At 40.9% G+C, this 17,339-nt stretch overlaps 1 protein-coding gene and 1 non-coding gene across 2 annotated transcripts in view; both read left to right on the forward strand.

Moving 5' to 3' along the window:
• Positions 1 to 17,339, forward strand: part of hmcn1 (hemicentin 1) — an 85,900-nt gene that overhangs the window by 12,963 nt on the left and 55,598 nt on the right. The window contains exons 2-6 of the mRNA XM_085435920.1: positions 8,538 to 8,608; positions 9,938 to 10,096; positions 10,183 to 10,305; positions 11,883 to 12,054; positions 13,980 to 14,086. Coding sequence (XP_085292046.1) covers positions 8,538 to 8,608; positions 9,938 to 10,096; positions 10,183 to 10,305; positions 11,883 to 12,054; positions 13,980 to 14,086 — 632 coding nt within the window. The remainder of the gene's footprint in view (positions 1 to 8,537; positions 8,609 to 9,937; positions 10,097 to 10,182; positions 10,306 to 11,882; positions 12,055 to 13,979; positions 14,087 to 17,339) is intronic.
• Positions 13,182 to 13,263, forward strand: trnas-aga (transfer RNA serine (anticodon AGA)). The gene has a single exon. It is a non-coding gene; the product is annotated as a tRNA-Ser (tRNA).

The raw sequence follows: 17,339 nt of genomic DNA on the forward strand, positions 1-17,339 counted from the left end.
TATAAGTTTGTATAATCTCTCTTTAAAAAAAAGATGTGATCACATTACTGATGATGAATTAATCGAGTGCATTTGAATAGCAGCTAATGAACGACTGCTACTTACCTTTTTAATTCTTGTGGAGTACTTTTCCTCAAGCCTGTTCTTTCTGCAGAGTTACTCACATGTATACGATTTGTCTTGAAGTGTGAATGTTTTAAAGCCAAACCAGATTCTGAAAACAAAAGAATAAAATTGCAGTCAATCTAAAACACCCCTAAATTGCAGATTTGTGCTTCCACAAAGCATTTAGTCAGATAGTCAGAGGATAGCGAGACGGCAACATTATTTACTGAGTTTAAAAAGTCTGTTATGGTAACATCTGGTTTCAAAAAGCGCTGTGGCATACGTGGCTCGAAATGTCTTTTATATTGCACAGTGAAAAACAAAATTAAATTCCGAAATAGTTTAGAAAGGTAAATGCGCTCCAGATGGAGCTTGCTGTCGTTTATGCTTTGCAGACCGTTGTTGAACACAGCTGACAAACTGTAGGGGTCAAAGGTCAGCGTTGAAGACAGGGTCAGGGCGGGCTCTGAGAACATCAGCTTTAAGGAAAGATCCGGATGCTAGCAACTCATCTGAGTACTTCTTAAAAAATACCACACATTCCCATAAATGACAGTGATAAATTTGCATAGACGCTCATGCACATGGGACACGTTTATAATAATAATGTACACTTTTATTGATCCCCGTGGGGAAATTCTTCTCTGCATTTGACCCATTCACTCAGTGAAGCAGTGGGCAGCCACCAGTGCAGCGCCCGGGGAGCAGCGTGTAGGGATGGTACCTTGCTCAAGGGTACCTCAGGGTAGCCGTTCAGGGGATTCGAACCCCTGACCTTCCGATCATGGGGCAACCGCTCTACCTACTGAACTATCCCAGTTTAATTACTGTGAGCCGTACCCTCGGGTCTCATCCTCCTCTGTGCTGTGTCTCCAGCACATGTTATCCTGTCAGATGGATAACTGACTCTGGATCAGGCTTCTCGTGGGTCTGTGCATCTGGGAGGGATTACACAGTGAGCATCAGTTTTTATTTATTTGTGCGTAGCATCGTCTGATCATTCAGTTCCATTAATAGATATCTGTGGTTTCGGGGCCCATTGTCCCCAGTCACATTCAATTACAAAGACTAACGATCACCAGGAGAGGCAGGGCCACAACTGCCTGGTGCTTCTTCTCTCTTAGTTTACGTCACAGGTTTGATGTTTGGTGCTTTGAAATCCTGCGTGCTGACAGCTCTGTTGCTTCAGGGTAACGTTCAGTCATTAGATGTAAATTGGGGATGGTATGCAGAATAACAAGATATAGATTAAGAGATTAGAAAGGAAACAGAAAGACAGAAAGAAGAACTCTGGGCCAACAATGAGCAGTCTTCTGCTCAGTATCTTCACTTAATGCATCGTCTTTGGATGTAGAGTGTGTGAAATGGTCTGCAGAAAAACACTGGATTGTGCCAGGTTAATGTTTGCCCTCTGCAAACGTCGCAGATGCATGATGGAAATAAAATTGAGCACAGTGAGGCGTCAGAAGGAGACTTCTAGGGAATCACTCAAAGATAGCGGGAGCTGCTTAGAATTGAACTTGACCCTAAAAAACCTGACCAGCCAAATTTACCAGAAGAGGTTTTTCCTTTTTATTGATAGAGTCGTGTCTCTTTTAATTCAGACGCCATATTTTATTTAGTTCTTTTCTATTCTTTTCTTCTTCTACCAAGTAGAAGTGTTAGCGCTTGTGCTTGAAGTGTGGTTATTGCTCTGCAGCAGTGAGGGAAAGAGTCGCGTGACTGTCAACACCAGAAGTAATGAAATGTTATTTGGAATAAATGGACATTATTATCCTGTCAGACTAACTAACCACTTCCTCTCCACAATACTTTCCCCCCATTTAAAACAGACACACATGAAGTTAGTAAAATGTAGGAATTAATCTTTCTCAAGATTACAATTTCCTGTTTGGTAAAGTCTTTCGGGCTGATATCACGCCTGGTGTCGCAGTAATGCTCGCCAATTTAGACAACAAAGAAGGAAAACAATTTGGCGCTTCTGTTTTTTTCTTCTTTTTTGGATGTTAGTCTTCTTTTTTATTTGTTTTGTCCTGTTTGCATGTGTGCACTAGTGATGCCTATTAGAAGTGATCGGTGCACGTTGGGGTTGTTGCAGAAAACATTGCTGGAACATTATATGCACCGTGTTCAATGTAAATGATTTGTTACCTCGAGAATCTGCAAACCTGTTTGCTGTTATGTGTATAGTTTATAGTATGATTTCTGGACACTTTCCTCACCGACACACTGTAATTGCCTCGTGCTGTGCATTTCCCCGTGGGGCTGATTAGGTGAATTAAACTCCAAACCTGACAATGAAGATGACAGCCACTCTTATTCTGGCAGACTTTGCTTTGAGTCAGCAGAATGGCAGATATTTGTGTTTATTTACAGCCTCTGCTGCTGTTAAGTGCTATAACAGCTACATGTTGTGTAACCTGTTGGATTTTTGTTGGATCAGAAAGCCACAGAGAGTCTCCTACATGACCATTATTTAAGAAAATAACATATACAGTACTGTGCGAAAGTCTGTAGCCAACCCTCATTTCTCTTTATCCTGCTAGAAAAATGGGAAATAGTTGGGATTCACGTGGAAATAAAGTATACAAGGCAAAAATAATTTAGCCTAACAGGTTTTAAAGTCAGGTGGTGTGACCACCTTTATTCTTCAACACAGTCTGAACTCTCTTAGTCAGCTAAGTAGTCTTCATGCTTGTTGAAGGACATCCAAAACTCTTCTTTGTATGTTGTACTCTTCTCCGTCAAGATGATCCCACACTGCCTCAGTATTGTTGACCTCCAGGCTCTGGGAAGGTCATGACTGATAGGGTTCCACTGCATGTTTTTCTATTCATGTGTGCTTTCACTGCACTGGAAGTGTGTTTGGGATCATTGTTATGCTGAAAAACAAAGCTGTTACCAGTCAGATGCTTTCCAGATGGCATCACAACTTGACTGTACTTTTCTGCATTTATAATTCAGCCGGTTTTGACAAAATCCCCGACATCAGCCAATGCTTTTGGGGATGCTCACTGACAGCAACTGAACCAAACATTTCTAATTTGGATTCATTACTCCATAAGATCTCTTGCCACTGATTTTCAGTCCACTTCTTGTATAATTTGGCAAACCTCACTTTCTTTTCCCCCCATTTTCCTTCCTTAAGAATGGCTTCTTGACAGCTACCCTTCCATTCAGGCCAATCCTGATGCTGCTTGAGGAAACAGTAGATGGATCCAGACGCATCTCTCAGGCTGTGCGTCAGGTCTTTGCTGGATTACTTGCTGATAAAGATATGACAGTTTTTTTAGATAATAGCTTTTTGGGAATCACTGTGTTGGTACTATTTTATGCCTGCAATTAAGTCGTTTAGCAAACAAAAACATTTCTGTGAAAATAATTGAAAAAGCAGCCAATGTCCAAAGAAAAACCTGGAAAACTGATGCTCACGACAACTTTAAAAATAAAGAGAAATCTGGCTCCTTGGAAAGAAAATATAAATAAATGAAGGACGGCTCAAGACTTCTGTACAGTACTTTGCATGTACTGCACACTGTGGCTCGCTAATTCATTTTGAAACAATAGGCTCAGTGCTAATGAGTTGTTAATATAAATCTTGAAATCTCGAAAGTTCTGTTCACCGAGTAAACATAACCTTCGATGGCATTCCTGAACAGAAGATACACTTTATGTTGTGTCTTTTATTGTTAGGAAACTGCATTTCTAAGGGCTTGGTTGTTAAGCTTTTATTAGCAGTACGATCGTGAGCTAACATCCACTTCTTTGACCTCAGGAGTGGAAAAGAAATGAAAACCAATGTGGACTATAAAAGTGCATAAAGCTGCATAAAGTCTCCTCACTGTGGCAAACAGAGAACTTTAAACCTTTGAACCAAACAATTATATGACATCATGGTCATAACTCATTAGCAATTAGCTCTAAATTATACAGTTCTGACAATTTTCAGTCATAACGCAGCTTTCCTCAGAATTTCCCATGCGCTGGCTTTGAAATTCCTTGTTGCTGCTGGTGTACAGCGAGATAAGCTCACTGCACAGTAAATGCTTCTGTGATTCCTTGCAAATTACTTCAAGCCTGAATGTCAGAGGAGGTAAAAGTGAGTTTGCCTTTGGACAGTTGCCCATCCCATTAAGACTTCTGTAAGTATTCGAGCTTGCATGTGGTTTGCAGATGGATGCTTTTTAGAGCAGGCAATACAGGTCAGTGCTCCAGAATGCTCATATGAAGGCTGGAGTGTCTCGTTTTAGTTATTTATCTCTAGTTCCCTTTTGTCAACAGTGAGCAGAACTACCACATTAACGCCACCAAAAAACACCTTTTTGTTTAGTTTTTGGCGGCCATTTTTTCTCTTTTGTTGCCTGTTTGTCAGACTTTTTTTCACTTTGAGCTCATTCGGTTGGCTGCATCCATAGCCTTTATGGGTTCATCACTGAGAAGCTATTTCCTCTGTGGAAACCAAAGGTTATGTTTCCCTTGCACATGAAGGTATAGAATTGGGATTACTGTGATTCCTTTTGTTGTCCAATTTTATTTAAAATTCATAAAATACTAAATAAGTAGGAAGTTTCACATATGAAACTATTTCTATGACCCCCCCCCCCAAGAAAAATGTCCTTTTGAAATAATGGCACTAATAATATGTCTTTTCTTAACTCCTCTTAAGGATGCCCCGGGTCAAAGCACTTGACCCCTAACAAGTGTGCCTTTGCATCAAAGAAGGTATTTGGCTATTTGGTATTGGAAAAGCACACAGTTTCTCTTTCAGGCTTCCAAATGTAGACAAACACACATTTAAAGAGAAAAGTAATGACAAACAGGAGTGGCAGCATCATCCTGACATGTAAAATTCAGAGCTAATTAAACTAGAAGAGCTTGAAGAGTTGAATCTTTTATGTCTCATGTTGCTTAGATGTCACGAGTATTATGGTTTTCCACTCTACAGCCACGGCAAAGAGGGCAGCGGTGCTAAAGGGCACCATATTCAATGCTAAAGAATACTTAAACAGCTACAGGAACTTCTCCCATAAGGAAAGAGATGTCAACTTTTCCTTCTATGAAAAGTTTGGCTGGAGATCCATGTTCCCTTCAGAGCAGCCAGAAACATTTCCATGTTAGTTTTTAAAAAGCGTCTCTGATCACCGCAAATGTTCCTTCGCTCCACCTTCAGGAGTTACAGTGATGCCAAAATCTGAGTCGTTTGGAAAAATTACTTCTTGCTTCTTTGTGAATATTGTTATTGAAATTGAAAGTGCCTGTGGGCTGTGTTTCGAGAAGGAGTGCAAGGTGATGGCAGCTGTAAATGCAGAGTAGATAATGGATCATCATCTCAGGCAAAATATGAATATTTAAATTTGAACTCATTTGAGTCAGGAGCAGAACTGAGCAGGGAGTGTGACTCTGCTAACCATTCAGCAGAGTTGAGGACTGTTGCAAAACTGTATCTGTTTTCAAACGTCTTTTGTAATTGTCCTCTCTTCAACAAGGGGACCAGTGTGTGCGTGTGTGTGAGTGTGTCTGTGTTTACATATCTTTGTGGGGCCCAAACATTGGACATTTACTCTACTTGTGGGGACCAAATGCCCTTATGGGGACACAATTCCAATCCCCACAAGTTTGAAGGTATTTTGAGACTAAAAATGTGGTTTTAGTGACAGGGTTGCAATTTGGTTATAGTGTGTGCGTGTGTGTGTGTCTTTTTTGCAGCCCCTCAGTCTCTTTCCACAGCACAGTTGCGATGGCTGAAGTTACACAATTTGACTTGAGAAGATCAAGAAGATGCTTAGCAGCTTATTAATGGACACAACAAAGTAATCTGGTCATGTTGTCACCATGTGGTAAAGCTCCAGCTTTTATGAGACAGGCCTCTTTATGTCATTTAACAGTCAAATCTTGTGTGAACAATGACTAGTAAACTAGTAAAAACTGCTTCCAGAAGAATTCAGAGGGTAAATAGCAGCCAGGTACATTTTATGCAACAATCATCAGCAATTGTGACCGACTCTGTAAAAGCATGTTTTGGAGTTAACACGGTGCCACAGTCTTTCCAAAAGTGGATGTCCCAGCAAATTCTACCTAATGTCAGATCATGCAATGCAAAAAACCAAGGAGCTACATCTCAGACTCTACAGGCCTCAGTTAGCATTTTAAATGTTGATGTTCATGAAAGTACAATTAGAAAAATACTGAGCAAGTATGGCACATCTGGAAGATTTGCCAGGAGAAAGCAACACTGAACAAAGAAAAGCTTATGTTTGCAAAAACAAACCACAAGACTCCTGGAACGGTGTCCTTTGGACAGATGAGACCAAAGTGGAGATGTTTGGCCATAATCCACAGCAACACATTTGATGAAAATCAGACACAGCATATCAGCACAAACACCTCATGCAAATGTCAAGCATGACGATGGAGAGTGATGATTAGGGCTTGTTCTGTTGCCACAGCACTAAGCAGCTTGCAGTTATTGAGTTGATCATAAACTCCTCTGTATATGACAGTTTACAGGAAGGGTATGCTTTCATATGAAAGTCAAATGTGAGACAATCTGTATGACAGTTTTGCCGACTTTCTGCGATTTTGTCCATTGAAAGAAAAAAACTCTTATCTGATCTCAAGTTCCCTTCAGATTTGTCTCCTTGTGCATATCTGGCTCTTATTCTTCATTTGTGTAGCTCCCAGGAAGAACCATTTCTGGACAACCTGTCCTTGAAAACTGTTGAAAACTGGTTAGGTCATTTTAAACTAAAATTTTTCTTTCTGCAGATATTTGAAGTTCATTGTGAAAACCTTTTATTGTATCCTGTACAACGAAAGGAGCAGTGGTTAGGTGATAGTAATTTAACTATTTTGATCACTTTTTCAAACTTTCCAGTGTGCAAACATTCCCTTGTTCAGCTTCTGAAATGTGAAAATGTTTGAATGTTGGCCTGTTGGTTTCACAAAATGATCTTTTTGGTCCGCGACAAGCTGTATGATTAATATAAAACATAATCGTGGATGAATTGAAAATAAAAACAGTTTTGCTTGTTGTGGCTAAATGTAGAATAGTGTTGCACAGTTCCACTCAGCAAGCAAAAGGTTGCTGGTTCAACTCCAGCTGGAGACATAACACTTTGGGAATGTAAAACTCTGTGAAGCAAGACATGTGGAGATGTTCAGGAGAAGGCTCAAGCTTGCCATGAACTAGAAACTGCTGGAACACCAGTGTCATTGTCCACAGTGATTTTAACGTCTCCAGGAAGAAGCCCCTGTTCCACTTTCAAGTTTGAAAGCTTGCTTTATGGTCAGAGAAGCTGTTTGGACACAATGACAAGATGTATGTTTGGAGGACTTCAAACTAATCAATTTAAATAAATTAATCAATTTAAAGAAATTAATAATTCTGCCCAGAAGAGAGGTCAAATATCCATCCAGAATTGCACCAGAATCTTCTCGCTGGCTATTTAAAGCATTGGGTCGAAGAGAAACTTGTTGAGGGGACATTTAACCAAATCTAACCAAATTTAGTGTATGTTTATACGTGACCCTGTGTAGATTAAAGCAAATCCAAAATAAATTCATACTTTTTCTTTTGTAAAGACATTAAAGATTCATGCTGTACAATCATTTCCTCCTAGAAGAAGAACAGTTCAAAGAAATGTCTTGATCCATGCTCAATCGTCCAGGTTAGTAAATCCCAAAAGGTTGATTGTGTTCATCTGGACGTTTTCCGTGGGAGAACCAGGTGACTTCTTCAGTGTCAGCTGACTGCAGCTTTCACCAACCTTATAAACGATACATTTGCAAAATAACTGAACGTAGCCGACTGAATGAACGTTGGGCTGTGAAGTCAGTTCCTCGATCATTAATATGCAAACTGACCTCACAGCCCATCGTTCAAAGAAATCATTAAAAATTGTCACACCCATGATGGATGTTTGCAAACTTCTGACCACAACTGTTAATAGAGTCCAAATATGATGAGCAAGCCTCTTCTTTAATACTTGGTTACTCACAGTATTTTTTGTATGATTTCTCTTTGCTTGCAAACCAAAAATGGTAGAATGAATAAATCCTGTGAAATTGTAACAATACTGCTTCAACTGTTTTGATTACATACTGTCTGTATTAGAATTTCTTCAGTTTTTAAAAACCTTTGTATGAATCTGATCTGTGTTTTGAAACACTGTTCGTTCGATCTTCATTTACCTTTTCTATTATCGATCTGTATCTTCTTCACATTTCCTTCTTTCCCTTCCTCGGTTAGTTAAATAGCTTTTATTTCCTCACTGCGTTTTAAATTGTGACATTTTTATCTGGACATCCGCAAGCTCTTGCCAAAGCTAACATTTGGCCCCAGAGCAGAGTTTACGAAATAAAAATGCTTTCAGTTAATCATCAAACTTGAGCCTGTGGCCCTATTAATCACACAGCTTCTTTTGTGTTTGCAGAGATTGGACCCGTTACAATCACAACAGACCCAAAGAAGTTCCAGTATGAGCTGAGAGAGCTGTACGTTCAGGTGGGTTCAGAGTTCACATCTATCAGTCTAAGGAAACCGAGGCTGAAGCCTGGATGCTCGGGTCATCTGGCTTTGATAAAGGCAGCAGGCTTTGCTCATGTCTGATCTGCTGGTAGAACAACTTGCTGAGCTTATTAAGAAATTTTATCATTCATACAACATCGGATGATGAAAGAGCTTCAATTAGTGTTTTCATCTTTAGCGGATGCCTATCCTTCATGTAACTGGGGCCATGCACCTATTAAATTAAATGATCGTTTGCTGACTTTGATGCACAAAAGCCCCGAAACTTCACCCCATTTTTACCTCCCCTGTCATTACAAAGAAATGCATAAACAAAAACATACAATGGATGGACAGCAAGCTCTGCATATTTCTGTAATTAGTTTGGTACAAAAGGGAAGATGAGTACCATTCAGAGGCCCTTTGAAGAAAGACTTTGGCGAGTGTCTGTGCATCCTTGGCATGTCCTATTGTTAATCTGGTGTGCGAGCGCATAGCATGGAAGGGATCCAGTTTCCTCTCTCTTGCTGTTTCATTCCTGAGTCTGTTTTTCTTCCCCTCACCTCTTCACCTGCACAACTCCTGAAGAGGCTTTGGCCAAAGAGCGTGGAAAATATACTCTTTGGAATTGATATTTTTCTTAAAATTGAAAAATGTCTGTCACGAAGGCAGTTGTGTTTCAGAAGGGAGAAAAAGTCAGGCCACACTTCAAGAACCGACGTGCGCTGGGGTTTGGCTTAGCCTTAGTGTTTGGGACAGTGGGGGAATGTGGGAGTGCAACATTGTCCAGAGGGGAGATGGTGGAGTTCAGAGGAGTAAGAGGAGTCCTGTCTCTTTACCTACCACCCAAATCCCCCCACTGTGGCTCACTCCGTTCCAGATGTTACTCTTGGGGGTTATGCATCCTAGCTTGGTACTGAACCCTGGAGACAGACAGACAGACAGACAGTAATGTGTCTGCTGGAATGCAGCAGAGAATATTTATGTTTGACCCCACCGACAAGCCAGAGAGAAGAGTGGAAAGGACAGAATGAGCATTCATACATTCCCCTGCATATTTTCTATTTGATGTGTCTTTCACTATATTCTAGATTGTAGAGCTAGAGTCACTAGATTTTATCAGTGCTTTGGATTTTTTTCAAGACATATATTCCACACAGTGTGGCTAGTGGCCAGTTTCACTGCATATAGAGTCCAAATCAAGCAAACGTTTTGCCATAAATCTCATTTAAACGCATTTAAAGCTCTGTTGGAGGTTCACTCACTCACACTTAGGATACTTAAACTCATAAACTAGTTTTTGATGGCTGCCTTTTTTTCTCTCAGGGAGGAGGAGACTGTCCGGAGATGAGCATCGGTGCCATTAAGATTGCCTTGGAGATCTCCTTGCCCGGATCGTATATCTATGTCTTCACTGACGCGCGCTCTAAAGATTATAAGCTCACCCACGAGGTCCTGCAGCTCATTCAGCAGAAACAGTCACAGGTTTGGATTTTCTTTTTCTTTCTACACTCAGTAATATCAACGAGCTCAGATTCAAAGTGACCATGTTTTTCTTACCTTGTCTGTAGGTGGTGTTTGTGTTGACCGGAGACTGTGACGACAGGACTCACATTGGTTACAAAGTATACGAGGAGATTGCCTCTACAAGCTCTGGGCAGGTCTTCCATCTAGATAAGAAACAGGTCAATGAGGTGAGAGGAAACTTTTTAGCACGTACAAGCATTCAGGTTTCAAACCATTTGTGGTTTCAAGAGGTAATTTGGTCGTAGTGATCGAATCATTTAAACTCATCACAGGTTTTGTTCCTAAGCTGTGTACTGTAAATAAAATGGCAGCAGAAGGTTTTACAGCCTCCTCATGTATTTCGCTATGCCCACGCTCGAGTCTGGTCTCCAGATCAAGTGTGCAGGAAACATTTAGTTGATTGATGTGTACCGTAGCTCTTTTTAACTTTTCCAAGAAATGTAAATCATCAGTCTTGGATGTAGAAACGACTCGAAGCCTGAGCTTTAAATGGTATTGCTGTTTTACTACTGTAAGATAAGATCCCCTGCTAGGGAACTGAGACGTATAGATTTTAAGCAGTTTCATATTAAAATTCAGAAATGCTTCATTTTTCTTTCTTGGCTTGTGAGCAGCATTTTTTGTCAACATCAAATGCATTCTGGTCTGGAGGTGTGCAGAGGAATGAACGAGTAAAGTGGTTTCTAACTAGCTGTCATGGTTTCGAGGGCAGGACTCAGTCGCAGGACTCACGCTGGGTAAAAGTCAAAAGATGGTTTATTTACAAGGATGACACCAGGTGAAATATATACATATATACAGTGCTGGGAGGGAAACAGCGGGCCCGGGGCAGGCAGGGAAAGGTCCAGGGAAGATCCAAGCTCCTCTTCACACAGCCAGTGACTCACAACAACCCACAATCCAGTCTTGTCCAAGCTCACTCACTGTCATCCACTCGGGATCCACGAGGAAGGGAAACAGGCAAGGGTCCAGGGAATTCTGTACACAGGGAGAGAAGCTGATGTTAGAAAGAAGCACTAGGAAATCACTAGGCAAGCTGGGTTATACTGACGGAGATTAGCGCAACAATCCAGCGAAGAATCAGACTCCACTGAGGCCTTAAGTAGAGCAGGAGTAATCGTCGGCGATGGATGGCAGGTGAGTAATTATCAGTGATCGAGGACACGCGAGGACGAGAGCCAGACTCCGCCCCGGTTGGGAGTAGTGAAAACATTCGATCATCGTCATAGATCAAAGTCAGTTAAACTTCAGGCATCTCAATCCGCCCAGTTAGGAAACATAAACCATTGTAAATCAGTTTCGCCTGCTGTGGTGCAAAAAGAAATGACAACATGCTTACTGGAGAGGTAAAAACGAGGCAACAAGACTAAATTTCAATCAGATAATGCTTCCCCATGCAGTCATCATTTTCCTAAGGCCTTTTTGAGATGAACGCTCTCACAAGCGCATGTTCCATCACATGTCCTGGATAGCGAGACATGTGGGTCACACACAGTATGGCTTGAGTTCTCCACAGAGACTCAGAGGAAGGAGGCAGGACACGGAGCATCGTTAGAAACTTCCAGATCAAAGCGTTCACGTGTTGGGAAGCTGACCTTGTATGCAGTTTGTGTGTTAGTTTTCTATATCACTTAAGTCTCCATTATATTTTGTCAGGTGTTTGAATACAGATTCAGGGTCCCAAAACTATACACCATATATGTGTAACTTACGCATTCTTCACATTTCCTTTCCATCGCTGTAGGTTCTTAAATGGGTGGAGGAGGCAGTGCAGTCCTCAAAGGTCCACCTGTTGTCCACTGATCATTTCACTGGAGTCAGCAACACGTGGCAGATGCCCTTTGACCCCAGTCTCAAGGAAGTCACCGTGGCACTCAGTGGCCCGGCACCTGACATTGAGATCAAGAACCCCCAGGGTATGATGAATGTAAACCACATGTCAACATGTTTCCTAAAAAGCTTCGTTTTTGATGTATTTTTTGCATTGTTTATAGAATTCACTAAAATGTGTATAAATTATGTATTCATTCATTTAAAATGATGAATAATGAATAATAGCTAAATTTGTACAGCATTCAATATTGTGCAAAAGTACTGAGTCATTGCTCGTTTCTTATATAAGAGCAAGTGAAATAAGTGCAGAGCTGTTGTAACATGTGCAGCCATGTATGCAAATACAACATAGAAAGCAAAACTAGAGTTTGTACAACTCTGATGAACTCGAAAACAAATATTTTCTATGGCCACTTGTTCTTCAACACTGGCTGAACTCTCTTAGGCAAGCGCTCCTGTTTCTTTCAGTAGTCTTCAGGAATAGTTTAGGCTTCTTAAAGCACATTCAGAGTTCTTCTTTGGATGTCGACTGCCTTTCTTCCTTTGCCTGTCTGATCCCACACGGCTCCAGTATGTTGAGATCTGGGTTCTGGGGAGACCAGTCCATGACTGTTAGTTTTCCATAGTGTGTGTGTGTGTGTGTTTTTCTCTCTATCCGGGGATGCTTTAACTGCTCTGGTAGTGTGTTTGGGATCACTGTCATGCAGAAAAATGAAGCTTTCCAGATGATATTGCACGGTGGATCAAAATTAACGACTCCAAACAGCAAAGAGGGGAAATACCACAACAAACATGCACAAACATTTGACCCACAGCATGCATTTAAGTCGCATGAATCTAATTTCTTTACTGCCGGTTAGGGATGGTTGTGATATCAATAAGAAAATCGGAGTCGCTAAATTCTTATCAGTTATCCCTATCCATGTTCATAATTGTGTCAATTTTGACAAGATCCCAAAACCACAGTTTGAAATGAAACCGTGACAGAGCCTCCAAAATCAGCTTTGTTTCTTTTTTTAGTTTCTCTGGAATTTAGAGGAGATTTCTCTATGTGCAGTATGTAAAATACACACTCTGCTTTCTAGCTTTGCCAGAAGCCAGAGAGAAGCTACAGTGAAGTGACAGGTGTCGGTGTCCCATGTGGCGCGCACACACGGTGCAGATAGCAGAGTCAGCAGAACAGACGAGCATCAGCTCAGATCTCACAAGAGTTGTCGTGGCCGAGTGGTTAAGGCGATGGACTAGAAATCCATTGGGGTCTCCCCGCGCAGGTTCGAATCCTGCCGACAACGACACAATGCTTTTCTCAGCCGTCAGACAGTTAAAGAGCAAACCAACCCTGACAGGCTGTAGTCGCTGATTTTCTGAGAAGACATGAAGGGATAATCACATAATCAAAAGAGAATACTGCAAATATGAATACTAACTGAGGGACCAAAGCATAAACTTACGTCTTAATGCATGCTCAGTCATCCAGGTAAGGGAATCTCAAAAATCTCTGTTCATCTGGACGTAACAGTTTCAGTGGCAAAGGTTTCAGGTCCCACTGAGATCTGGGAAGACTACTACTACACCTACTGGTAGTAATAAACTAGGACTAAAAGCTAGAATAGAGTAAATATAGAAACCAGTCACATGATGCTAGAGTAATACATAGATCAAAACAGAAATCCTAAATTGAAAAGAACAATTTAAAAAAAGGACTAATTATCTAAAACAGCAACTAGACGATACTAACACGTAGGAACATATAATATAGTAACTTAACTACAGTGTTCGAAAGCGTCTTCTTTTCTGTCTGCCATAGTAAAGACTGCAGCAACATCTGGGATGCATACATTGCGCACATGTTTTAATTACAGTATCTTGGCTAATGTATCAAAGACATCTTGGATGATTTATAAGACGTGCATCCATCCAGCAGCAAGAGTTAAGAATTAGGTTGTATAATTCAAAGCTGTAGAAAAGGTAAATAATTATCTCACGGTCCATGTCTATGTTCCTCCAGGGAAGCTTGTGGGGAAGAGTGATGGCCTCACTGAGCTTTTGCACATTCCCAACTCTGCCAAAGTTGTCAACATCAAGGATCCACAGCCTGGGATGTGGTCTATCAAGGTAAACAATTCATTCTTTAGCAGAAAATGTGTGTAAAATAACAGCCTGCTAACAACTACCATCGCTGGACTGCTTTTAAGACCGCTTACTGCAAATAGTTGAGTGGTGTAGCCTTGAAACGAGGTAACAACGTAGACCCCAGGAGGGAGCCGTGGCCTTGAAGAAGGTTCAAAACTTGAATTACTGCAGTAATATATCAGCATGCTGAGATACAATGATATGTAATCAATTTGACATGCACGCTGTCTGGTGAAGGCATCTCGGATTCCCAGTGAATCAAAGCATGATCAGAAAAACACACGTGAGCCCTGAGATGGATTTTAAAGCAACACTGAGGATCGAGACAATGTTTAACATTCAAAGCTCTGCTCCTGTCTAATCTTGGCACCCAGCTGTCACACGTTGTCACTGCTGCTGTCAAAGCCAGATGTTTTGGATTTTGTTAACCTGAGTGATTTGTCGGCGTTGTGTCAGTGTTGCCTCTGAGGCCCCCGGTGGTGCACTCATCTCTGCATAGAGTTAGATTTTTGTTGCGTGTGTGGAAAAAATGTCGACTCAGCGCTTCCTCTAATAAAAAAGTGTGCATCAAACTCTGGGAGGTGCATATGTGCATTTGTATTGCTGTAGCTTTTTCTACATGTTGGTGCGATATTACTCTCTCTGGCTTTTATATTACATGATATTCCACAGTATATACGATGCTTCTATTTTGTAGTTCTTTCTTTTGTTTTTTAGGCAAAATAGAAATTAAAACGAGTCCTTTCCAGCTGTATCTGCAGCTAACCCACAGGTTAAGCCACTGCTGGGGTCTGTCTCTTTTCAGATTGTTTCCTTATTCCTTCTGTGTGACAGAGAAAACACTCCCTGATACACAGAATTACCTCTCGTGAACCTTTCCAGGTTTTAATATGTTGCTTATATTTGTTTTTCTCTACTGGGGGTACTGGTAAGTGAAACTCTGAGATTGAAATATGCGCTAAGGTGAATCATCTGTAGTGTTCTGTTTTATATCTGCTTAAAAAGCTCTCAGGAAGCTTTGAGTTCTGTGCTGACTTAACTCATCCAATGTGATCTGTGTTTATAGAAGTGCTGATGGATATAAACAGACACCAAAAAAAGAGAGACAGCAACTTTCTGTCTTAATCATGTCATCCAGTCGCCTCTGCTGCTGCCCCCTTCCCGACTCTATCATTCACTCCCTTTCTGTCACTTACTGAATATTCCTTCCTCTTTCCGTCCTTCTCCCCTCCCCAACACATTTAGTCCTCTAATTCTCTCCCTCAGAGACTCAGGGATCCGCTGCTCAGCTTAAACTCCCAAAACATCTTGTTTTTCCTTTCGGAAAGTGGCTTTTCCCCACATCACTCTAACAGGCTTTTAGACATATATATCTCCTTGTCATCTGTAGCTGTATTTCCCAGGGCACCCAAAGAAATGTGAATAAATACTTGAGGGGGATTTAGCTATTCTACCATGCTGGGTTTCTGTAACGCTAATGGCCCATGACATCCCAGTGTAACACCCAGACCACAGATTGTTGTGTGAAAAGGAATTTGATCCATTTTAATCTGACTTTAATTGGATAAAGTAGTGATGTGTTGAAGCCAGGTTCACCCAATTATCAGCACCTGCTTCTTCACATAATTCTTGCAACATTAATCTCAATTTTGTTTAATTGAATTTAATTATTTCACTGTAAGGTAAGATCATGTACACATACTGTAAAAAAATTCAGTTTGCACTAAAAGCAAACTTCGCCACCTCTGTACGCACATAAGGTAATCAAACTGTGAGGTCGCTGTCATTCACAAGTGGCTAACCCTAAGTTAAAATGCTTTAATTTATATATCTAGAGATATATCTAAAGCCATCCCCAGCAGTAAGGAGCTCCAGCATTAGAGCTCTGTGGTACAGCTGTCTGTCAGCACCACATATCTACTGCACAAAAAAGGGATCTAGGGATATGAATTACAGTGCAGACTTTCCATATGCTTACTTTGAAGAGTGTGTTTACAGAATTTTGTAACCCATGATAGGAATGATAAAGTTTTAATTTGAAAAGCATGTAAAATAGCTTAAAGCCTCCCCAGGCACTTTTTTCCTAAATTGGTGTTTCATTAAAGTCATTCTGACTCATTTGCTTGCAGTATATCACAGGACTCGCACAAAGAAAATAAACTGACATTATAACCAGATGCAGCTACTAAGAAATTATAGGATGCAACAAAGGCATACGCTCAAATTATACTGTTTTTTGTATAGATGCATGCTTAAGGTAAGGAAATCCCAGAGAGTTGGTTCTGTTCATGTGAACGTTGTTTTTAATGTCACTCACCCAACGACTTCTTCAGTCTCTGCACATTTGCTTTAGTTTTTCAATGAATTAAAGTCGTAACCAATAAAAAAAACTATTAAAGCTCTGCGTACGAATACAATCAGTGATTCTCCAGAAAGCAAATAAATGTCTCAGCACAGATCTGATTCAGCTAAGCGCTGGTGTATTCAGGCCTGGACAGGTCAGTCTGTATGGGTGGGTGTGAAATTGGGAAATGGGAGTGGTTTTAATTGCACTCACTGTTCTTTGCCTTTTCTAAAGGAGTGACCTTTGAAGAACCTCTCTCCTAATTATCCCCTCAGTTACAACCAACTAAAGACCAAGTGTAATGCTGTGGCAGCCAGTAGGGTGGGTTTAATGCAGGCATTAGCCTTTGAGGCTGAACCAAATCCCCTCATTATCTGAGCAATTTCACCTATAGTTTCATAATTGTGCTCATCTTTGCCTGCAAGCTCTGCACTATCCTATTTGGTAGTTTTCTCTTTACTGTACGTCAGATAGAACGTAGTCATTAATAAATGCAGCAAATTCACAAACTCTCTTTGATTTCAGGCAATTGCAAATGACAGTTTAGGTTTGCGTGCCTTGTTTTGCCCTGTGACTCAGTGTCTGTGACACCACCGGCGTGTTTCACCTTAGGTGAGGGGTTTCCACCTCTCACCAACATATACTTCATTGTAATTACTCTGTCTCTATTTTTCAAAGCTTCAAATCACCTCCACATGATGAGGACCACATGAGCAATTACCTGCTCTCTGATTATAGTCGTTGTGTTTAAAGTGATTCTTAGACCAAATAGGTCATCTCCCGATTGAGATGTAAGATATTAGGCTGTTAGCAGTGGCTTTGTCAGTGGCGTGTCTGTACATGTGGGGGATTGTTGGCATACAAAAGACTCTTCCCAATGCTGTGTCTGTC

Source organism: Copadichromis virginalis, linkage group LG17, assembly GCF_057382275.1.
Source record: "Copadichromis virginalis isolate Kocher_CV1m ecotype Utaka linkage group LG17, C_Virginalis_male_GT1.1, whole genome shotgun sequence".
Lineage (NCBI taxonomy): Eukaryota > Metazoa > Chordata > Actinopteri > Cichliformes > Cichlidae > Copadichromis > Copadichromis virginalis.